Source organism: Crinia signifera, chromosome 19 (genome assembly GCF_055691185.1).
Source record: "Crinia signifera chromosome 19, ASM5569118v1, whole genome shotgun sequence".
Lineage (NCBI taxonomy): Eukaryota > Metazoa > Chordata > Amphibia > Anura > Myobatrachidae > Crinia > Crinia signifera.
In genome coordinates this window covers 133956772-133982283 of record NC_139226.1, presented here as the reverse complement: position 1 = coordinate 133982283, position 25512 = coordinate 133956772, and the positions used below count along the sequence as shown (strand labels likewise).

Genomic DNA, 25512 nt, shown 5'->3' with positions numbered 1-25512 from the left:
TGGATAGAAACAAAAAAAAAATTGCAAAAACGTAATACAGTTTAATAATACACACTGAAATATAACATAGGCACATTAGCGCAAATTAATGAGGACAGTGAGAAGTGGGGAGAATTACCGAGTCAGACGGAACTGCATGCAAACAGAAGTTCAGTGAGCGCATGTGTTGTAAAATACCAGATGGCAGCCCGAGTAGCGGCTGGTTATGCTTCTTTGTTGGGTAAATGGCCTCCTTGCGGTCTCTGAACCCCAACTCTTCTGACGCGTTTCTGCCACAATTTGAGGTCTTTGCAGCCTTCTGCCCCCACCATGTCTTTGCAGCCTTCTGCCCCCACCATGTCTTTGCAGCCTTCTGCCCCCACCATGTCTTTGCAGCCTTCTGCCCCCACCATGTCTTTGCAGCCTTCTGCCCCCACCATGTCTTTGCAGCCTTCTGCCCCCACCATGTCTTTGCAGCCTTCTGCCCCCACCATGTCTTTGCAGCCTTCTGCCCCCACCATGTCTTTGCAGCCTTCTGCCCCCACCATGTCTTTGCAGCCTTCTGCCCCCACCATGTCTTTGCAGCCTTCTGCCCCCACCAGGGTCTTTGCAGCCTTCTGCCCCCACCATGTCTTTGCAGCCTTCTGCCCCCACCATATCTTTGCAGCCTTCTGCCCCCACCATGTCTTTGCAGCCTTCTGCCCCCACCATGTCTTTTGCAGCCTTCTGCCCCCACCATGTCTTTGCAGCCTTCTGCCCCCACCATGTCTTTGCAGCCTTCTGCCCCCACCATGTCTTTGCAGCCTTCTGCCCCCCACCATGTCTTTGCAGCCTTCTGCCCCCACCATGTCTTTGCAGCCTTCTGCCCCCCACCATGTCTTTGCAGCCTTCTGCCCCCCACCATGTCTTTGCAGCCTTCTGCCCCCCACCATGTCTTTGCAGCCTTCTGCCCCCACCATGTCTTTGCAGCCTTCTGCCCCCACCATGTCTTTGCAGCCTTCTGCCCCCACCATGTCTTTGCAGCCTTCTGCCCCCACCATGTCTTTGCAGCCTTCTGCCCCCACCATGTCTTTGCAGCCTTCTGCCCCCACCATGTCTTTGCAGCCTTCTGCCCCCACCATGTCTTTGCAGCCTTCTGCTCCCACCATGTCTCTGCAGCCTTCTGCCCCCCACCATGTCTTTGCAGCCTTCTGCCCCCACCATGTCTCTGCAGCCTTCTGCCCCACCATGTCTCTGCAGCCTTCTGCCCCCCCTCCTGTCTTTGCAGCCTCCTGTCCCTCATTTCTTCTCAGCCTCCTGACACACCCACCTTTGCTTCCTCCTGTCCCTCCCCCTAACAGGAGAGTTATCAGCCCCCCCCTCTTTACCCCGCTCCTCATAGGTCTCCCCCTTCCCCTATAGCAGTGTCATTAGCCCCCACTCCCCCAAATTCCCTATAGATTTCTCTACTCTACCCCCATAGCATACGTTTCCCCACCCCGTAGCATTGTCATTGGCCTCCTTTTCCCCCACTCTCCATAGGTCTCCCCATAGCAGTGTCATTAACCCCCTTCCCCCCCACAGCAGTGTCACTAGCTCTCTCCCCCCAGTTTTATTTTATTTTGGCTCCATTGATTTATTCTTCTTTACACCTTAACTGTGGACTCTTTTCTCTCCTTCTGTAGTGAATACTGAGCAAAATTATTGGTACTCTTTACCTAGCACGGCGCCCACGATTTTGATCGCGGGCATTGAATGCACTAAAAATCGGGTGCGACGCGACCCACGCGATGCCCGCGATTTCCCTTAGGGAACAATGTTAAATGTCTCAATTGACCCGATTTTCATGTTCAATGCCTCAATTGACCCGATTTTTCCATAGGAAACAATGTTAAATGGCCCACAGAGGCCAAATAGCCACCCTGAAGTGTGAAATGGCCCCCACAATTGTTAACGCCACCCCACGATCAACGTCAACCCGAAGCGTGGCGAGCGCAGCGAGCCCGCGTCCTACGACCTTTTCATACCCCCACTATCCACGTCGGCGTGGAGTTGAGAATAGAATAGTGTGGCGAGCGCAGCGAGCCACCGAGCCCGAAGCGTGGCGAGCGGACGCGGATACCTTCACAGGTAAACGCGTCCCTTCGCGGGCTTCACAGGTGTCCGCGTCCCCTCACAGGGCTCGCTGCGCTCGCCACGCTTCGGGCTCGGTGGCTCGCTGCGCTCGCCACACTATTCTATTCTCAACTCCACGCCGACGTGGATAGTGGGGGTATGAAAAGGTCGTAGGACGCGTACCGCCGCCCCTCGCAGGCTCGCTGCGCTCGCCGCGCTTCGGGTTCACGTTGATCGTGGGGTGGCGTTAACAATTGTGGGGGCCATTTCACACTTCAGGGTGCCTATTTGGCCTCTGTGGCCCATTTAACATTGTTTCCTATGGAAAAATCGGGTCAATTGAGGCATTGAACAGGAAAATCGGGTCAATTGAGACATTTAACATTGTTCCCTATGGGAAATCGCGGGTATCGCGTCAGTTGCGTCGCACCCGATTTTTTTAGTGCATTCAATGGCCGCGATGGGCGCCGTTATAAGTAAAGAGTACCAAATTATTATTTCAATCTGCTACTGCTTTGTCTCTCTTGATCAGACTCTCTCTGTCTTAAAGCCATTTTTTTTCCAGATTTCTTTCACTTATATACCTAATAAAACCACTTTACCTTCTGATGGGGGCATGGATTATGTGTAATAAGAAATCTGCACATATAGAAATCTACAAAGTACAATGCTCCTCTGGTGGGCAAAATTATACCTATTGGTAATAATTGTTTTCAAATGGCGAATTTTAATTAACCTTAAAATACTTGCTTAACATTGATTATAAAATCCTTATCAAGATTTTAGTTGAGCACCTTAAAGTCTTGCTAACTTCGCTCATTCACCGGGTTCAGGCGGGTTTTCTAAAGGGCAGAAACCCTTTCACTAATATTAGATGGGTCTTGGCTGCTATTTTGGATTATCAGTGCACCAGGTCGAACTGTAATCGGGCTATATTATCTTTTGATGGGCCTTCAATATGGTGCACTGGGACCATCAATATGGTGCACTTGGTGTAATATTTCTGAACAAAATTCAGTGGCCCATTCTGTCCCAATTTGTGAGTACAGGTTGAGTATCCCTTATCCAAATATCTGTTATCCAAATAGTTCTGAAAACCACACTCTACATCTGTAGCTGGTATGACTGTGGAAATAGCATGTAGCTGGCACTACATATGTGTAAGAAAATGATTTCTTGGCATTCAAATTCAGTATCTGAGATTGTACACAGACATTGTTTCATGTTTGTGTGTATTCATGTGGTTGATGCGCTTATACAACCTAAATGCAAAATACCTCAAGATACAGCATTGAAATATAAAAATATTTCAAAATACTAAATAATCCGTTATCCAACGTTCTTCTGGTCCTGAGCATTTTGTATAAGAGATACTCTACCTGTATTAAGCCTAAAATAGCATCTTTTGCAAGTAGTCTTTGGTTGATTGATAATCCCTGCTAGGAGAAAGAAAATACTGACTACACTGTATTATTTACAAAGTCACATTTTTCCCCCAATTAATGACTTGTTACTGCACTCATTAAATAGCACCCGACTGTCCTGGGAGCAGGGTGCGTAGTACTGTGTATAGACTCTTTCCCAGGCAGAGCAAGCATAGAGACACAATGCACTAAAATGAATGATGTTAGGCATTGTCACTAGGGTGGAGTGACCTATAAAATACTCGTCGCTACATAAATTCCATTCATTGAAATGTACAAAGTGGCCTCGTTATTCTTCAAATAATGAATACTCTTACAGTATATAATTTGGTACTTGTTTCCTAGCACGGCGCCCATGATATTAAGTTGTATGACATCGCATCGCATGCCATATGCGGTATGAAAAGGTCGGAGGACGCGTACCGCTGCGCTCGCCACGCTTTGGGTTGGCGTTGATAGTGGGGGTGCTTTTAACATTGTAAGCACCCATTACGGTGCTTATACAATTAATTATCTTATAGGGGCCGCATTTAACATTGAAAACAACCATTAGGGTGCTTTATACAATTTTAAATCGTATACCATTGTATATGGCATAGAATGCGATGGTATACAATTTAAAATTGTATTAAATCGGCTGCCATCGTATAACATCGCATCGCATACCATCGTATGCCTTATGGTATGCGATGCGATGGGCGCGGTGCTAGAAAACAAGTACCTATAATTTTACTAAACTTGGATAATCGGAACTATTTAGATTCAGCTATCATAGTTTAACATGAATCATACATACATACATACATACATACATACATACATACATTCATTTGTGAATAATATATAATATAGTTCCCAGGGGACCGGCACTCAGCTTAAACAGGTATAATTTCCCGGTGCCTTCACATAAAGTAGTATGTAGAATACAGATGGTGCAGCACTCAGAAATAAAGACACACTCTGCATCATAGCGTTTCAACGTTTCAATCTTTGTTTGATTTTCGTCAGGAATATATATATATATATATATATATATATATATATATATATATATATATATATATATATATATATATATATATATAATTTTGGAGGGAGCACTCATGACGATTTTCAATCTTAATCAATGTATGAAAGAAGCAGTCGCACACAAATAGGTGCTGTAAATTGACGTTTCGGGTGGTTACCCTTTATCAAGACATAACAGGAACATATAACATTACTTGCATATATAGATGTTCAAAGTGATTAACCCCGTGCCGTGAGTTCCACTCCACGCTGCAGCCGGGAGCCGGGTGACGTCATAGAGGCGCGGCCGCGCAGACGGTTCCGGACTCCCTGGGTGGGCGTATCTAGGAGTGACAGTGTACCCGTAACCTAGGTGATAATACAAACAATACATAATTAAAAATGGAGGCTTGCTCCAATGCAACTTGGTAAGCTTATATGTTCCTGTTATGTCTTGATAAAGGGTAACCACCCGAAACGTCGATTTACAGCACCTATTTGTGTGCGACTGCTTCTTTCATACATTGATTAAGATTGAAAATCGTCATGAGTGCTCCCTCCAAAATTGTATTTATATTTCCCTGTTGGGATTAAGGAGGCACCGGACAAGCTGATACAGTCAGGAGAGTGCCAGGCGCTTCTACAAATATAATATATATATATATATATATAGCATAGGATAGATCAGGCGGCACTCAAGGATTTCAATGCAAAAACAGGTGTTTATTCCTCCGACATGTTTCGGGCTATTGCCCGTCCTCAGGGATCAACATCACACATAAAGTGAACATAATATATACCACACTCCACAAAAAAGCACGCCCCCCCTCCTAGTGCAACTTCCTGTAATCAGGTACTCACCTGCGGACATCTGGCCAGGCTCTTTCCCGCCGTCGCTTCCACGCCATGCTACTGCAGGAGACGCTGAGTGCAGGGACACCTTCACTTCCGGCTTCCCCCTCTGACGTGCCACCTGCGTTTCACATTACGCTCTCGACTTCCGGGTTCCAAGCCTCGCTTTCAATGCCGCTGGGAGCATTATAAACAAATTTAAAATCTGAAAAACATTAATTATAAAATATATTTTATAATTGGCCAGATGTCCGCAGGTGAGTACCTGATTACAGGAAGTTGCACTAGGAGGGGGGGCGTGCTTTTTTGTGGAGTGTGGTATATATTATGTTCACTTTATGTGTGATGTTGATCCCTGAGGACGGGCAATAGCCCGAAACATGTCGGAGGAATAAACACCTGTTTTTGCATTGAAATCCTTGAGTGCCGCCTGATCTATCCTATGCTGTATTGGGACATCACGGTCCCGTGAGGAAGGCACCAGGTACTATACTGCTTATGATCGTGGAGTGCCGGGCAACATTGGAGATATATATATATATATATATATATATATATATATATATATATATATATATATATATATATATATATATATATATATATATATATATATATATATATATATATATATATTTCTCTTTCTTTCTCTCTCTTTCTCTCTCTTTCTCTCTCTTTCTCTCTCTTTCTCTCTCTTTCTCTCTCTCTCTTTCTCTCTCTCTCTTTCTCTCTCTCTCTTTCTCTCTCTCTCTCTCTTTTTCTCTTTCTTTTTCTTTCTTTCTCTTTCTTTCTTTCTCTTTCTTTCTCTTTCTTTCTTTCTTTCTTTCTCTTTCTTTCTTTCTTTCTCTTTCTTACTTACTTTCTCTTTCTTTCTTACTTTCTCTTTCTTACTCACTTTCTCTTTCTTTCTTACTTTCTCTTTCTTTCTTACTTTCTCTTTCTTTCTTACTTTCTCTTTCTTTCTTACTTTTTCTTTCTTTCTTACTTTTTCTTTCTTTCTTACTTTTTCTTTCTTTCTTTCTCTCTTTCTCTTTCTTTCTTTCTCTTTCCTAACAGTAATAAACAGATTTAAAGGCCCATACACACTGGAAGATTATCTTTCCAATCTGGCTGGTTGGAATGAAAATCTGAAAATTTCTAGGAACAAATTACAATCAACCATCATTTGCATAAGTTGATTTAACCAATTTTTGGACCAATTTGTGCCTGTTTTCCATGCTTAGGAGCAAATGGTCAATTGTCATTTGCTTCCAAAAATGTCCAGATTTTCATCCCAACCAGCCAGATTGGAAAGATAATCTTCTAGTGCAGTGGTGTCAAACTCGAGGCCCTCCAGGTGTTGTGGAACTACACGTCCCAGCATGCCCTGCCACAGTTTTAGCAATCCATTATATAAAATCTGTGGCATGGCATGCTGGGATGTGCAGTTCCACAACACCTGGACGGCCATGAGTTTGACACCACTGCTCTAGTGTGTATGGGCTGTTGGTTCATGTATTGATGAATGCATTTAAGCCTGCAGCCCCCTTCACGAGAATGGCGTTGAGTAGCAGGAATTATATGGACCACAGCCACAATTGTTATTCTATGATCTCACGTATCAATTGTTCCCTGTATCTTTTAGAAAACTTAACCCCTTCCCGACATTTGACGTACATTTACGTCATGGTCGGGAAGTACTTCCCGACACATGGCGTAAATGTACGTCATGGCTTGTAACTGTCACCGCGTCTATAGACGCGGTGACAGTTTCAACATGTCTGCTGTCCCTGACAGCAGACATGTCCCTGCATGCCCAGGGGGGGCTGCGATGCCGCCCCCCCGTCGGCGATCGCTGTGATTGGCTGTTCAGTGTGAACAGCCATTCACAGCGTTTTCTGTGTCACCGGCGAATAACGTTCGCCGGTGACACGCGATCGGAGGTGATTGGTGCTGTAAAGTACAGCACCAATCACCGCGGGGTGTAAGGGTGACACTGGTGTCACCCCACCTCACCCCGCCCGCCCGCAAAGACCGTGATTGGTTCGTCGGACCGACGGACCAATCACAGCCAAGGAGGGGGATTTAAACTAACGGTGACTGCACTGCAGACGCCATTCCGGTCTGGAATTGCGTGCAGTGCGGTCACCGTGCCTAGCTGCCGCAGTATACTGACCTGAACCGAGCAAAATACTTACCTGATCACTGCTTCATCACTGCTTGTAGTGTGCTGGATGCTTCCTGGATCCTGTTACTACTTGTGACTTCCTGTGTTGTGAACTTGTGCTGCTGCAGTGTAATAGCGTTAGATAGAGAGAGATAGATAGAGAGAGATAGTGTCAGAGAGTGCTATATTTTGTGCTGCTGCAGTGTGATATAGTTATAGATAGAGAGATAGTGACAGATTGTGCTATATATTTTTTATATAACTGACTGCTGCCCCCCCTTTTGTGCTGATCAGTATAAATTAACTGATCAGCAACTTTTTGGGGGCGCAGGTTTTTTTTATATATATATATATATATATATATATATATATATATACCTGTCAGTGCTGCTGCTGCAGTGTCATAGAGTGATAGATAGTGAGAGATAGAGAGAGATAGTGACAGAGAGTGATAGAGACTGCTATATTTTGTGTCTGCTGCCCCCCTTTTGTGCACCCCCAGCAACTTTTTGGGGGTGCAGGGGTTATTTTTCATATATATAACTGTCAGTGCTGCTGCTGCAGTGTCATAGAGTGATAGATAGTGAGAGATAGAGAGAGATAGTGACAGAGAGTGATAGAGAGTGCTAAATTTTGTGTCTGCTGCCCCCGCCTTTTGTGCTGATCACTATATCTGAGGTGATCAGCAACTTTTTTGGGGTGCAGAGGTTTTTTTTTTTTTATATATACCTGTCAGTTGCTGCCAGTTGCACTGTCAGTTGCACCAAAGGTTGTGCACCTGCTGCCCCTCACTGGTAATCAGTGTCGCATCACTGATCACCTTTTTTTTTTTGTGGGTGCTGTGGGGTCTTTTTTTAATTTTTTTTTTACACACACTGTGATTTTGTGGGTGTCCTGTGGCCACTGTGCGCTGATCAGTGACGTACATCACTGATCAGCTTTTTCGGCACAGGGTTGATCTATTTTTTTTTTTTATCAAATTCCTTTTGCCTTTGAGCGCTGTTCAGTGACGGACGTTACTGACCAACATCTGTGCTCAATTTTTGGCGCAGGACCTTTTTTTTTTTTAACCCCTTCAATTTTTTTTTTTTTTTAACCCCTTCAATTTTTTTTTTTTTTTAACCCCTTCAATTTTTTTTTTTTGTATAAAGTATTTTTTTTTTCTGCACTACATACACACTACACACTACATACCCCCCAGGTTGAAATAAAGTTTGTACCCCCCCCCTACACTATACACGTGTTGAAACATTTCACTACCAGTAACACAAAAATAAAAATGGCATCCCAAATGTCATCCCAAATGTCATCCCAGTCATCCAGAAGAATGTATTCAGCGGAGGAGGCATATGCCATGCTTGCCTCTGACTCTGACACAGCCAGTGATGCAAGCGGGGAATTTGAAGGATTCGTCTTAAGCTCCTCTTCCTCCTCTGGTGATGAGGGACCCCCTCAGACGCCCCCGTAGAGCAGCTGAGACCCCCCCCCCCCCAATAATTGATCTCGTATGGACCCCACCACCAGACAATTTTGAGCCCCAGGTTCCTGAGTTTTTGGCCATGCCAGGAATCCAATTTGATTCCACAGGTCTCAGAGAAATTGACTTTTTCAAATTATTTTTCTCTGATGATTTTATAAATTTAATGGTGGACCAAACTAATTTATATGCCCAGCAGTTTATTGCTCAAAACCCCACGTCATCATTTGCTAGGTGGACCCCTGTAGATGCAGTAGAGATGATGACGTTTTGGGGTCTGGTGTTTCATATGGGCATAGTAAAAAAGCCAGAAATTAGGCAATATTGGAGTACAGATGTTCTGTACAGCACCCCATTTTACCGTATGGCCATGCCCCGGGCTCGATTTGAGACGATCCTTAAATTTTTGCATTACAACGATAATGCACAGTGCCCACCCAGAGATGATCCCACCTTTGACCGGCTATTCAAAGTCAGGCCGGTCATTGATCATTTCAGTGCCAAATTTGAAGAGATGTACATCCCAGATAAATTCATTTGCATAGACGAGTCCCTTATACATTTTTAAGGAAGGGTTAAATTCCGCCAGTACCTTCCCAGTAAGAGGGCAAGGTATGGCATAAAAATGTATAAGCTGTGTGAAAGCACCTCAGGGTACACTCACAGGTTTAGGGTATATGAAGGGAAGGATTCAAGAATTGAACCGCCAGAATGCCCCCCCTCCCTCGTAGGTGTTAGTGGAAAAATTGTCTGGGATTTAGTGCACCCCTTCCTGGATAAAGGTTATCACCTCTATGTGGATAACTTTTACACTAGCATCCCCCTGTTTAAGGCCCTTGGTTCAAGAGGTACAGCAGCTTGCGGTACTGTGCGCAAGAACCAAAGAGGCCTCCCAAAAACGCACATTGCCCAAGTAATGAGAAGGGGTGAAAGCAGGGCACAATCCACCGAAAATATGTTCAAATAGAAAACAAAATGGAAAAAGTCCCAAGGCGCCACCAAACACCTTCAGCCAGGCCTTCAAAAGTAGGACCACCAACAAGTCCTTTTATCGGGAAATTGTAAAAAGAAATCAGGCATGCGGCGATGATGCTTTGTTCTTCCACCGTTAATGGATTTTTGATGGGGTTCTCTCGTAATCAATGGGATGTAATGTGGAGAGAAACAGAAAAGAGGGGGATATAGTGTCTATAGATTCTTTTTAGAGCACATTCATGAATACAGTTCAAGGGCCACAGAATGCGTACCCTCACTCACATGGAGAAAAGTAGATACCCGTGTATAAAGGTTTCTTTATAAATGCCACTCCGTATTATTCGTGTAGTTTACCCTCCACCCGGTAAGTTTGTGAACGTACCGTACTCACATCAAGTGTGCTTTCAATACTCATATATAGGTATCTTTAAATAACCAACGATCTTTCTAATCAAGTTCTTATGAGGACGAAGCTCCAATATGGTTTCAAAAGAAGACGTCAGATGGATATGTCGAGGGAAAACAAAGATTGCAATGTGTAGAGGGTTTTTAGGCCTGTTGTAAGGTAATCTAGGGGGGACCCAGAATGCGTACCTTCACTCACATGCAATAGAGAGATACCTCGTGTGTAAAGGTTTCTTTTTATCGGGATCACGCTTCGTGATAGGAAGAAAAGTAATTCCCTCCACCGGTAAACTTAGAAACGTACCATACTCACATGTAGTGCTTATGGATAACACATATAAGGGTATCTTTAGGGGTGCACGCTTGTCTTTTCAATATGCAAAAACTCAAGCACATGGACTCCGGTATAGAATTATAAAATAAAGAGAGGGTAGCTCTCAGTATCAAAAATTTATTTGTGCATAAAACAGGTGCATAAAAACAACAAAGTAGTGACTGAAAGATGGAAAAAATGAATGGCAGTACCTAGATCCGTGCAGTGGCCACATGCACCGGAACTCCACCATCCAGTTCAGTCACAAAGTACAATGGTTGGCACCTCTCTCCACCGACGCGTTTCGATAGGTCCTCCTATCTTTTTCAAGGCCATTCATGAATGTGCTCTAAAAAGAATCTATAGACACTATATCCCCCTCTTTTCTGTTTCTCTCCACATTACATCCCATTGATTACGAGAGAACCCCATCAAAAATCCATTAACGGTGGAAGAACAAAGCATCATCGCCGCATGCCTGATTTCTTTTTACACCGAAAATATGTTGTTGGTCAAATATAAGGACAAGAGGGATGTCCTTATACTGACAACAATTCACGGAGACAGTACCACCTCCGTCCCTGTACGAGGTACCAGTACCCACACCTCAAAACCTAATTGTATCCTGGATTACAATAGGTACATGGGTGGAGTGGATCTTTCAGATCAGGTACTGAAGCCGTACAGTGCCCTGCGGAAAACAAAAATCTGGTACAAGAAGCTGGCCGTGTATATCATCCAGATGGCACTGTATAACGCTTACGTGCTATTCCGTTCTACCGGCCAGAGGGGGACATTTATGCACTTTCAAGAGGAAGTCATAAAGGGCCTAATATTTGGGAACCAGCAGGCAGAGGGCCCCAGTACTTCTAGTACTGGCCCCCGTATTGTACCAGGGCAGCATTTTCCTGATGAAATCCCCTCCACTGGAAAAAAGGGCAGGACACAAAAAAGGTGCAAAGTTTGCTATAAAAAGGGAATAAGAAAGCAAACTATTTTCCAGTGTGACACTTGCCCCGACAAACCCGGCCTATGTATAAAGGAGTGTTTTAAATTATACCACACATCTATGGATTATTAGGTTCATAATTTCACCGTGCTTCGGGGGTCTTGCTAATGCCACATAGCACCCACCATTCATTCCACCAGAATCTGAGCCGCAAAATCCAAAAATCACTCCTTCCCTTCTGAGTCCTGCCATGCACCCAACTGGTATTTTTTGGTCACATGTGAGGCATTGCCGTACTCGGGAGAAATTGGGGCACAGATTTTGGGGTGCTTTTTCTCCTTCATACCTTCTGAAAATGAAAAATTTTGAGCCAGAACTGCATTTTTGTGTAAAAAAATGTAATTTTTCATTTTCACTGCCCAGTTGTATCAAAATTGGTGAAACCCCTGGGGGTTTGAAATGTACACTATACCCCTAGATGAATTCCCTGAGGGGTGTAGTTTGCAAAATGGGGTCACTTGTGGGGGGGTTCCACTGTATTGGTGCTTAGGGGTTTTGCTAATGCGACATAGCACCCACCAAAATTCCACCAGAATCTGAGCTGCAAAATCCAAAAATCACTCCTTCCCTTCTGAGTCCTGCCATGCACCCAAATGGTATTTTTTGGTCACATGTGAGGCATTGCCGTACTCGGGAGAAATTGGGGCACAGATTTTGGGGTGCTTTTTCTCCTTCATACCTTCTGAAAATGAAAAATTTTGAGCCAGAACTGCATTTTTGTGTAAAAAAATGTAATTTTTAATTTTCACTGCCCAGTTGTATCAAAATTGGTGAAACCCCTGGGGGTTTGAAATGTACACTATACCCCTAGATGAATTCCCTGAGGGGTGTAGTTTGCAAAATGGGGTCACTTGTGGGGGGGTTCCACTGTATTGGTGCTTGGGGGGTCTTGGTAATGCGACATAGCACCCACCAAAATTCCACCAGAATCTGAGCTGCAAAATCCAAAAATCACTCCTTCCCTTCTGAGTCCTGCCATGCACCCAAATGGTATTTTTTGGTCACATGTGAGGCATTGCCGTACTCGGGAGAAATTGGGGCACAGATTTTGGGGTGCTTTGTCTCCTTCATTCCTTGTGAAAATGAAAATTTTTTAGCCAGAACTGCATTTTTGTGTAAAAAATGTAATTTTGCATTTGCACAGCCCAGTTGTATCAAAATTGGTGAAACCCCTGGGGGTTTGAAATGTACACTATACCCCTAGATGAATTCCCTGAGGGGTGTAGTTTGCAAAATGGGGTCACTTGTGGGGGGGTTCCTAAATTTTAGCATCTTATGGTGCCTAGAAACCTACATGGTGCCTAAAAAATAATCTCATAAAAAGGAGGCTCCAAAATCAAGTAGGTGCTCCTTCTATTATGAAGCCTGTGGTTTGGTCAACGTGCACACTAGGGCCACATATAGGATATTTATGAAAACAAAAGAATTGGGGGAATCAATTTTTAGTCACATTTCTCTAGTAAAATGTACTGTGTTCCTTAGAAAAATGTATTAAAATTGAAACTCTGCAAAAAAAAAGAAATTTTGAAATTTCACCTACACTTTGTTTTAATTCCTGTGAAACACCTAAAGGGTTAACAAACTTCCAAAATGCTGTTTTGAATACTGTGAGGGGTGCAGTTTTTGAAATGGTATCATTTATGGGGGTGTCTCACATACAAGTCCCTCAAAGTCACATCAGAACTGAACTGGTCCCTAAAAAAATCAGTGTTTGAAATTTTCTTGAAAATTTGAGAATTTGCTATTCATATTGTAAGCCTCCTAGTGTCCAAAAAAATGAAAAGGAAGTTGAAATAATGATGGAAACATAAAGTAGACATATGGTCTATGTTAGTTATTAACTATTTTGAGTGGTATGATTATTTGTCTCACAAGCAGAAAATTTAACATTTTGCAAATTGCTAAATTTTCCATTTTTTTACGACATTTTGGTATTTTTCACAAAAAAACACAGACTGTATCGACCCAAATTTACCACTAATTTGAAGTACAATGTGTCACGAAAAAACAATCTCAAAATCACTGGGATAAGTAAAAGCAAAAAAAAGTTATCCCCACTTAAGTGATACATGCCAGATTTGAAAAAAAGGGCTCTGTCAGGAACGCAAAAACTGGCTCTGTCTGGAAGGGGTTAAATTCAATTTGACCTTTTATGTTATTTCGGTCATAATCCCAGCGTTATTTTTTTGCCATTTTATAAATAAATGTTGATTATTATTAAAATTGGTAATTAATTTATGTGATTTATTGCAGCCTACAGAATGTCTTCTCCAAGAAACTTCTCAGTGGAGATAAATACAAATTTTCGTAAGTATATTGAAAGGTGTGTGTGTCTTATTGAGAACTGTCACATCACAAAGATCAGTCTAAAGGAGCCCATACACGGTCCGTTGTGTATGGCTCCGTTCTGTACTATGCGATGCGCGCTCCCGCGCATCACATAGTACGGTACAAAAAGTATGTGCTGCACATACTTTTTGTACTAGCTATACATCGGATCGGATTGCAGTGCATGCACACTGCATGCACGATTAACGGACCGTGTATGGGGGGCATAACGGAAAAGCACACAGAGCTGTATACACCACTATGAGTGCTTCTAAGTATTTTATTTCTGTTTTGTAGTGTAGGTGCAACTGCTAAAGTAATTAATGACCTATTTGCTTAAGTAGATGTGTGCTCAGGTGTGTCATGAAACAGACAAGAGGAGGTGTTTGCTGAAAGATTGCTCACAGCAAAGAATTGTCAGTTGAGAAGTAGTAACAGGATTCCTACTATAACATCAGTAATGACAATTACAGTGATGCACAGTGAAAAGATAACCAAGACTAAGGGGGGTATTTTGGTTCACTCTTTCTGACAAATTCATTCTTAGATGGACAAAACCATGTGCACTGCAGGTGGGGCAGATGTTACTTGTGCAGAGAGATTTAGATTTGGGTGGGAGTTTTCTTCAAAGTGAAATCTATATTGCAGTGTAAAAATAAAGCAGCCAGTATTTACCCTGCACAGAAACAAAATAACTCACCCAAATCTAACTCTCTGCACATGTTACATCTGCCCCACTTGCAGTGCACATGGTTTTTTCCATCTAAGAAGGAATTTGTCAGAAAGAGTGAACCAAGATAACCCCCTAAATTAGAAAACCATGAATGAACTGTGAAGTTGGCCACACGTCTAAAGTTTTTTTTTTTTTTTTTTTTTTTAAGCCAGCCAACTAGTTCACTGGTTGGAACAAAAATATATTAATGTATGGGAGCAAATGTCACACCCAACTAATGGGCTACAGTAGTTGGAAAAATAATCATTTGGTGTGTGGCCAGTTTACGTTTTTGCTCCATCATCTAGACCAGTGGTTCTAAACTCTAGATCTCTGTGCCCACAACTGGTCACAGTTCTTATGGATTTCTTTAATCATGCACAGTTGAGTAAATCAACTGGCTTCACAGAAAGAAACCCTGAAAACATGACCTGTTTGACCTACTGGTATAATAAAGTTGATTACCACGGACCTAGACAGTGGAACAGCCATTTTGTTAGCTGAACCAATATGCATGAGTATATTGGAATGGTTTTGATTTCAGCATGAGGGGAGAGTTAGAGTTGGGGGGAGGGGTTTTAGGGTTAGGCTGTGGGGAGGAAGGGTTAGGTTTAGGCTATGGAAGGAGAGAGTTAGGGGGAGAGGGTAAGAATACTAACCCCCTGCCCCTGTCGGGATTCTGTTTAGCAGAATAGTGTTACCGATCTTCTGACCACCAGAATTCCACCCGCCAGTCACCCATATGGACACACATACGTGTGGCCAAATGGATCAGGGTCTTCTGGACACTGAGGTTATTTTACGAATACAATAGACCTCTTCTGCGCGACTCTTGTCTGTCACATTGCATGTAAAATATTATTTAAATTTCTTTTAAAGAAAATAAAAACCTCTCTGTCTAAACTTAACTTCAGTTCGCTGTTCAGTTTAACTCTTAAAGAACCCCCACATCCAATACACAGTGATTCACCCAAGTGTGTGTCGGCTGCACTGAATATCAATACCGGATAGAAGCAAGAGGGTTCCTAAGCAGTATGGCATACAATGATGTGTGAAGATGTCAGTTGGTCTGTGCTAATAAATCAATTACTTTGACATGGTTATACACTGAGGATACATTTGCATGTGATCGGATATAGTATTTGTTGCTGACCATATACTTTCTATAGTTGCGGTTGTAAACCCTACACTTATATTTATTTTACTTTTAATAAAATAAACCACGAATCCTAGTTATTTCTCCAGAATAAAATAATTTCTTTCTGCAGACCACCGGAGCTCCAGTTCTACACCAGTGCGTCTGCCGTCATCATGTTAATCCCAATGTGGATTTTTTTGATGGTGAGTATTCACAATCTTACACTTACCCCAGGCAATGACACGTCTCTGGAAACACTGGGAAATCTGTGGGAGCAATGACTATTTTTACCCTTGAAGGTCTTTATCTTAAATTATACCTAGCATGGAAGACCTCATATCTATCTGTGTCTGTCTTTCTGTCTGTCTTCCTGCCTGCCATGGAAGTCAGCCAAGATTTCTCTCCTAAAAATGTCTGACAAAATGTTACATTAACTCCTTCTGAATTCCACGTGTTTTGCATCATGATAACTAAACCGATTCACAGTTGTAGTTTTCTTATTTATGACGCACATTTTTACAACGTACTTAATAAATTCCACCTGTTTTATATCTTATTAAAATGATTATAGTCTAAATTGAAGTATGATTCAAAGATGACAGTAAAATAGATAGCGAGTGGCATGGGTTCTAGGCCAAGTAGTGGGATGGTAGATTCCTTAGTGGTTTCTTCATAAATATATACAATTGGCTGAAACAATACCAACAACATTAAACGTTTGTACAGTGTGAGATCACATTTTACAATAGTAGTAGGCCTCAATGTTGGTTTTTAGTTGTCTTTTCTCCCTTTCTTTCCTCCACGTGGGATTGAACATGTGAAAGTAACAAAAAGGGAGTAATATAGTGTAGTAGGTCATGAACTATATCTTGTTTAAAAAAAAAAAAGCCCCTTTGATGAAATTACTTTAGGTTATGGGGTAGTGAGTAGGCTCCTTACAGCAGGGGTGGACAAACCTGTCCTCAAGATCTACCAACGGTGCATGTTTTCCAGGCAACCTGTGGATCTATAGTAGGAATGAATGCAGCAGGTTTGAAAATGTGACAGTTAGTAATGACTGCAGCTGTGCAGCAGCTAGGTGATCTGGAAAACCTGGACCTTTGTTAGATCTCGAGGACCGGTTTGGCTAGCCCTGCCTTACAGGGTCACCGTCTGTTCAGAGAAGGTGTTAACAGATGCTTACATTCATCTCATGTATGAAAAACATCTAAAGTTATACAACAAACCAGTAGCTCACATGTACTGTATGTTTACTTTTTCCGACGTCCCATCTGTAGCTGATACCCAGCACAGTGATTGTGGCTGGACTCCGTGACTGAGCTTCTACAATGTTTATTAGTCATTGCCTTTTCTGTCAAATGTTGGCACTGAAAGCCTGACTGATGTGGGTCCAATAAGTTGTGCGAGTTAAGAAAGTGTGTGGGGAAAGTCCCAATGTATGGGTTCTTGGCACACTAAGCAAAACCTTAATTAATGCCCCTTCCCCCATGCCACACTGCCAACAATACCCACATTCCAGACCCTCATGTGGAAGTGGCATCTTAACCGTTCAACAGCTCCCAACCAACAAGGATGTCTGCCTCATTGGCAGCTGCAATTTTGTGATAGTCAGAATAGAGATGTGCAGGCTCTCATTTACTCTGATTTCAAAGCAGGATCTTATTGGCTATCCGAAATAACATGACAGTTGTTGATAGTTGACAGCCAATAAGATTCTGCTTTGAAATCAGAGTAAATCAGAGCCTGCACATCTCTAAAGCTGTGTACACACGGGGGCGATAGGAGCTGAAATCACTGGAAATATGGTCGTTCTAATAGCTGGTCACAGGAGCTTGCTGCTGTGACCAGCTGATTATTTCTGCGGCACCGCCCGGCAGAGGTTCCCTTTAATCAGAGACCATCTCTGGTCGCTGATGAAGAGTAGAAACTTAGCAATATATCTCCCCCGTGTGTACGGGGCTTAAGTCAGAACCAGCGGCGCTGAGTGTGCCTGATTGTAGAGCTATTGCTGAGGTAGATCGGAGGGACATAGGAGCTCCGAGATGGGTAATTTGAGAGAGAGGTTTTTTATCACTGCATGCAACAGTGAAGGAAAGATACCAGGGTACTTGTGAGTTATCTGGGCGCCCGATATTGAAATTGTGTGCCAGTACCCTAAGCATGCGATTTGATGCGATTTCCCTTGAAATTCCCTTGAAGAGAAAATCGCGTTGCATTGTATGCTATTGTATTGCATGTGATGCGATTTGATGCGATTTTAATATGTACAGGCACCCAGATGCCTGTTTCATATGTGAAATGGCCCCCCAGACCCCATTTTTAATTGTATACCCACCCTGATGGCTAAATGACCCCTATTGTTAAAGCCACCCCACTATCAACGCCAACCCGAAGCGTGGCGAGCGCAGCGGTACGCGTCCTCCGACCTTTTCATACCCCCACTATCCACGTCGGCGTGGAGTTGATTTTATATAGTGTGGCGAGCGCAGCGAGCCACCGAGCCCGAAGCGTGGCGAGCGGACATGGATACCTTCACAGCTATACGCGTCCCCTCGCGGGCTTCACAGGTATCCGCATCCCCTTGCAGGGCTCGCTGCGCTCGCCACGCTTCGGGCTCGCCACACTATATACAATCAACTCTACGCCGACGTGTATAGTGGGGGTATGAAAAGGTCGGAGGATGCGTACCGCCATCCCTCGCGGGCTCGCTGCGCTCGCCACGCTTCGGGTTGGCGTTGATAGTGGGGTGGCGTTAACAATGGGGGGCATTTAGCCATCAGGGTGGGTATACAATTAAAAATGGGGTCTGGGGGCCATTTCACATATGAAACAGGCATCTGGGTGCCTTCACATATTAAAATCGCGGCAAATCGCGTCAAATCGCATCGCATGCAATCTGATTGTATGCGATGCGATTTTTAGGTGCGATGAAGAAAATCGGGCGCCTAGATAAGTCACAAGTACGGCTACCAGTAGTTTTGTCAGTTTCATATTTAAATTAAAAGACAGAAGTCAGTATGTTATCAAATGATGATCTTTCTTATCGCTGTACTTTAGGACATGCCATTGATTGGAAAAAGTGGGAAGGGATTCAGTTACAACTGGGACGTCATTGCATTACTCCTTATCGATGGTGTCTTGTTCCATCTACAAAGCGTCACAGCATACGCTCTCATGGGGAGGATTTCACCAGTAACTTTCAGGTACTGTCAATTTTAGATTATATACGTCATAATTGTTTCATCTGCAACACTTTTACAAAATTGACTTAAGTCTGTATAAGAAGCTTAAATACAGCTTTTTATGCACCTGTGATAAATATACTATATATAGTAGCCTAGCCCTCCCCGCTAGTACCTATCCCTTACCATCATACCCCGCTACCTAAATCTAACACTCTCCCTGCAGCCTAACGACCCCTACCTGCGGCCTAACCCTCAGTCCTCAGCTAGTGCTAAACCTAAGCCTCTCCCCTCACACCCCGACCTAACGCTACCACTTACATGGATGTTGGTGTTGAGGTTCGGATGGGAGCAGCACCATCCTCATCGGTCTCCTATCGGTAGTCACAATGCCGGCGTCTGTATTGTGACTGTCTGCATTCCATATATGTAATACTCCTTTCACACCAGCCTATATTCCCGGGTTGGGCCCAGGAACACCCCTGCGACTAACGCTGGTGGGAAAGGTTCCGGGGACCAATGTCCCAGGATTTCAACCCTGTTAGCCAGGGACTAGGCTGGTGTGAAACCTTTAGAACCAAGTTTGTGAACCACAGGTGTACAGAATGTTGTGTTGCTGGGTGATACATGTACCATTGCTTATTCATCAGAACTCTATCTTTTTCCACTCATGTAGAATATTGTGAGTGTTAAACATATGACTAGGCTGCTGTTTTGATTGCTGGATGAATTGTGGCATTCCCTTCACCTGTAGATTTTCTGTAATTTCAGCGTTGCCAGCACTGTGAAACATGCACTTTCAATCTGGCTCAGTATTATTGTCTTTGGTAATAAAATTACCATCGTTTCTGCCATTGGGACTGTTCTAGTAATTATCGGTGTCCTACTTTACAACAAAGCAAGACGGCACCAGAGGGAAACCTTCCGCATACTGACTGCTACAGCAAACACCGAGAAATCCGAACCATTAACCGGACAAGACCAAAAATCACACGACAAATAGCGGATTATCTTGTGATCAATGTAACTTTATTCTGCCACTGAAATTAAAGGTACTGTTCTGCTGCTAGGTATCCGGAAGCCATCCATAAAAGGGACAAGCTCACAAGAAGATCCACAAATGAATAAAGGTTTTATTAACCAAAAACAATGGGACCAGTGGGATTTGTAATGAAGTATCAAATAAGTTTAAAGCACCATTAGCAATTATTACTTTGTGTTGCACAGAATGCAGGAGACACACTGGCAATCATTCCCATAAAGGACTCTAGTGCCCATGCAAAACCTCAGACTCTGGTAACCTGTAGTTAGTACGGTCATCAGACAAATGCCTTCTGATTAAGATGCAAAAAAAACTTACATATGAATGGGACCGGATTAAATATACAGTCAGAGAAAAGTATTACATAATATTCTGAGCCAGTGGCCACAGAGTAGATAAACCAATTTAATTGATTTGTCAATTCAGAATGATCTGGAATATATAAGACCAGCAATAGTTACAATGGGGCAGATGTATTCAGACTGGCGAAGAGATGCAGTGGAAGGAGATAACGCACCAGCCAATCAACTCCCAACTGTCCTATTTCAAACACAGCTGATTGGCTGGTGCATTATCTCCTTCCACTTCCAGTTTATCGCTTAGTTAGGCTTAATACATCTGCCCCATTGTTTGTTAGTTCACAGCGAAGCCTCTATTGTGGTTTACTTGCAAGAGCAGATTTTTCCGGTTAATGTCATATGCCACCCACAATGCATTGTTTAATATTAGAAGTTATGTTACTGTGAACCTAACCTCTAGTAACCACTAACTTATTCATACAGACATCAGATTGTAAGAGAACCAACACCATTCACAAATACGTGTGTATTAGGAGGACTATCAGAACTGAAGTTGTTTCATAATGATGTGTTTATATTTCTTATGCCTTATGATGATGGAAGTATCATTACTACTTTTTTGACCATGGTCACACTGTACAATAAAAGTGGACACGTAGAACAATATTTTGAAAATAGCAAATGGACTAAATATTGTATATTTTCTTGTCAACCATTCCAACTTATTAAATAGCGTTACCATTCTCAGACATTTCTCTTCAGTTCAGATAATCTTCACTTTTACATATAGATTTGTAAATGTATTTACAGTTGCTTTTTTGTGTGTGTGTGTGTGTTATTGTTAATCCACGTGTATCTTTGTCCATTCCACTGAAGAAATAGCTATTTGGCACTCAGACATATATGATCAGTTTACGGTAATTATCCAGCCACCTTTTTAGACTTTGCCGATCCACAAGTTAAAGACCTACTTGCCTTCTCTCCTGGAACGGCCAAGAGAAGGCCCAAAATCAGGTGGTCCTCCTGGTTCATGGGACAGCATGGAACTATCCCGCATCGCAGACTACTCCCCTCACAGCTGCGCCCTGGTAACCCTTCGAAGTGGGTGGGTGATGATGAGATTCAAGCTAAATTGTGTCATTGTTGCCCCGCTACCTCTTTATACTGTTAGTTATGTCAGAATTATACAGCGCGGGAAATTACAAAGAAGTCTCTCGGCCCCCAGGACCGCATCATCCGTACCCCCTGCTCATGATTACAATGCCATCCGGTTTGGTCTTGTTTTGTCCACGCTTTATCGCACATCTCACTTGACAATCTCAACAGATATCGGTAAAATAAAAATGAATAATAAAAAAAAAAGTAATTTTCTGAGGCCAAACTTTATGTTGGTAATCATAACAGATTATGTTGAGTTTAGATTACATACAGGGTTTACATAATTATTTGTTTTATACTTTTTGGCTGTAAAATATTACTCGTGTGTCTTTTATGTGTTCCGTTACCTTTTGCTTGTTAGGATGTCCTAGTGAACTTCCTGGTTCTCTTCCATTCTCTCCATATGTCATAGCTTTGCAGGATTATTTTGTGGCCCTGAAATTGAGCTTGTGACACCCTTCAAGGTAAAGAAGTATGGACTATTGTTTGCAGATAAAATACAGCCTTTTCTTAAGTCATATCGCCAATGGCCATGTAATTTGCACCTGTGGATTGTATAGAAATTGATATATTTTTATGATATGTGGTTAAAACCTTTTGTAGAAGACTTACATTCCTAAACTGTGGTCGTGTTTATTGTTGTATTGCATTTTACCTTGACAGTGCAGTGTTTGCCTTGTAGGAGAGAATGTAATTACTTGAATTGTGATGCTATTAGTATTTAATTGCTAATATATTTTGCTAACTGCCCCAGCTGCCCCTTCTAGGATTTATGATTCTGCCTGTCCTCTACACTGGGAGAAGCTATTTTGTGGACTGATAACGGGGCATCATTGGGGGGGGGAGGCGCACTCTGCCTCAGTGATGTCACTAAATGTCTTCCTCCTCTATATGTCATGCTTTACGTCATTCTGCTTTCAGTGAACCCAAAACCTTGAAGTATATTTATGTAAAAATGAAGAGTGGAAGCGGTGAGACAACGTGTTTGGCCAATGTAAGCCTATTGCGCATAACCACTAACAGAGCAGCGATCCTACTTGCCAGTGAGCATTAAAACAAGATTGCTGAATTTTATCTAACAAGTAACAACCTTTGAATAATGTATACATTGTATAAGACGCATGACTGTCGTTGTTAATGCTAACAAGTCACTTGATAGTAATGTGAATTACAGTATGTTGCCCTTCTTCACATATGCCCAAGTTGCCTTAAAGTACATGACCTTTAAGATGACCTTTCAGATCTTTAAGAAGCAGCAGTCCACTGGCAGCGATTGTCCATATCGGCAGTCAGTTTGAACAGAAATTCCATCCAGCTCTGCTAGTGTTTACTCGAAGGCCAGTCTATATACCTAATCTGTATTGCCATACAGCACCTATTGATGCGTCACCAAGGGTAGACGAAATAAGCAGTGCGTCTGTTCGACTTGGGGGCATTTTATTGAACGGTTTCAGTTGCAAGCCAATCTAATGGAATTGACCGGTGCAGTATCTAATGTCAAAAAACATTTGTGGTTTCTACATGTGGAAAGCTTTCATTTATTGACTTGTGCCCTACAACAGCTTTTAATAAAATCATTTTTATCTTTCATGCATTCAATAAGGCCTTTGTTATCTAGGGTGAATTTGTTTTATTTACTTTGTTCATGAATATGTTAAATCTTTCTGGATCCAACTGTACTCAATGCGGGGAACTGGGAGCTTATGTTGAGTCAAAAAGGGCAATTAATAAAATGCAGCTGCCACACAGGCTACTGATGGGCTCGTGGTATTGGTTACTTTGTCCTATACTGAAGGGAGTCTGATCAAATCCATCAGATCTTTGTTGGACATGTTAGTACATATGGTTAGAAGCTTCCGGTCTGTTTGCCCCAACTTTTCCAATCATACTTACAGGCCCTAGTAAATCTATAGCACATTTTCACAGAAGGATAAGATGTTGTGCAAAATCTTAAACTGTTTCAAGGGGCAATCATTTACAATGCAAAACCATGCCTTGTAAATGATAGTCCCTTTTAAAAACATTTTGAGTTCTGGTCAGCATTCGACTTCATTACTAACAGCCCCTTGTGTAAAACGATGTGTGTGTGCAAGGACAATCGGTACTTGTTTCCTAGCACGGCGCCAGCCATAAAAATTGTGTCCATCGGGACCCCCCGAAATCACGTCGATCGCATTGCATGCAACCAAATCGCATGCGATGTGATCAACGCGATTTTTACATTGGAATCAATGTAAAATGGTCCCTGAGACCCGATTTTACATTGGCCCCAATGTTAAATGGCCCACAGACCCCAATTTTTATTGTTTCCCAACCCTGATGGGTGAAATGCCCCCCCATTGTTAACGCCACCCCACGATCAATGCCAACCCAAAGCGTGGCGAGCGGCGGCGGTACGCCGCCGTGGATAGTGGGGGTATGAACAGGTTGGAGGATGCGTACCGCTGCGCTCGCCACTCTTCGGGTTGACGTTCATCGTGGGGTGGCGTTAACAATGGGGGGGGGGGCATTTCTCATAAGGGTGGGTATACAATTAAAAATCGGGTCCATTGGCCCATTTAACATTGTTCCCTATGTAAAATCGCGTCCATCGGTCGCATCGCATGCCTTAACGCGATTTTTTAATTGTCGGGGAAAAGGCTAAAAATTGTTGTGAATCCCAACATCTGCACCTGTAGAGCCATCCCAATCATTCATTCAATTCATTTTTCATATAAAAAAAAAAACTACTAGTGTTCCTTTTATGGGCAGGGTGGCACTGCACGGGGGCAGCGTCAAGGGGGCGGAATGGGCCCGCCGACGTCACTGTTCTGGCTGGTCCCTGGCCGCCGACGTCACAAAAAGGGCGTGCCCGGGCCGCACCATGACGAAAAGGGGCGGGCCCGGCCACAGCCATCACTGAAGGGGCAGGCCCGGCTGCCCGAAGGCTCTGCACTGCCGGGGATGCGCCGGGCATCGCTATATACTGTGGCGCCGTGCTTCCCCAGTACCACCAGAGGAGTAGGAGGCAAGCTGTTTTAGCGGGGCGCTGCCAGAGGGGCAGGGCACATTTTGACCTTTAAAAATCGGGCAGGGCCAGCACCCCGCTAAAACAGCCTAGCGGGAACACTACCTACCTAGTTTATCCTCATTTATGACTTTTTGTTTATGAGATCTAGGGGATATTGTGGACAGTCTTCATTACATTTGGCATTTTTATGTGTCTTAAGATTTTATATTTATATTGGGCAGCTGCACCGAGAAATGTGCTTTTTTTAGTGAACTAGAAGTTGCCAAATGTCAGGACATCGGTCAGCTCAGAACTGATGCAAGATGTTTTCTGTAGACTGGAAATGGCAATGCGGTTTCCACAAAGCAGACCGCACACTCTAGAAATGCGCCTTCTGCAACCATTTATGTAATCAAAATACTCTTGCTTTGTAAAATGCCTTGCAAACCTAATCCGGTGTGCCTACTTAATTTTAGTAAGGAACGCTATCAATTCACTAACTTGTATTATCAACAAGTAAATGTCTACAACAAACACAATCCTCGTTATGCACTTAAGTAGTATTCTAGGCGGCGCAGTTCATGTGTTGCTCTGTTAAGTGGCCTGTTAGCCACAAGAGAGAATTCTTATAGACTCCCAGCAAGTGGCAGCAAAATGTTAGAATGTTCCGGACCACAAAAGGTTTTCTCCACATTACGTAAGCAAGGAGTACATTGTAAAACTGCCATTGGGTAATGATGATAAAAAAAAGAGATTTATTTGTTCATGTCCGTATGTGAAAAGTGCTTCACATGACTTAATCTTTGTCTTGTTGCTTTTATCTCACACGTCCATAATCTGTTACACTTTAATTTGTTTCATTTGTTATGTTTTTTTAGTACTTTTTGAAGACTGTAGCTGAGATGCCTGATATTGTGCAGATAAAATTTTTTACAAATGACACATTTTACCAAAATGATCCAACTGTTCTTGAACAATAGCC

The 25512-nt window shown here is 42.9% G+C and overlaps 1 protein-coding gene across 1 annotated transcript in view; it reads left to right on the top strand.

Moving 5' to 3' along the window:
• The window catches only part of SLC35E2B (solute carrier family 35 member E2B), a 62132-nt gene extending 39003 nt beyond the window's left edge, over positions 1 to 23129 (top strand). The window contains exons 6-9 of the mRNA XM_083163416.1: positions 13936 to 13989; positions 15991 to 16063; positions 18918 to 19063; positions 19814 to 23129. Of these exons, the coding sequence (XP_083019542.1) occupies positions 13936 to 13989; positions 15991 to 16063; positions 18918 to 19063; positions 19814 to 20045 (505 nt within the window). The 3' untranslated portion in view covers positions 20046 to 23129. The remainder of the gene's footprint in view (positions 1 to 13935; positions 13990 to 15990; positions 16064 to 18917; positions 19064 to 19813) is intronic.
• Positions 23130 to 25512: the final 2383 nt, after the last annotated feature.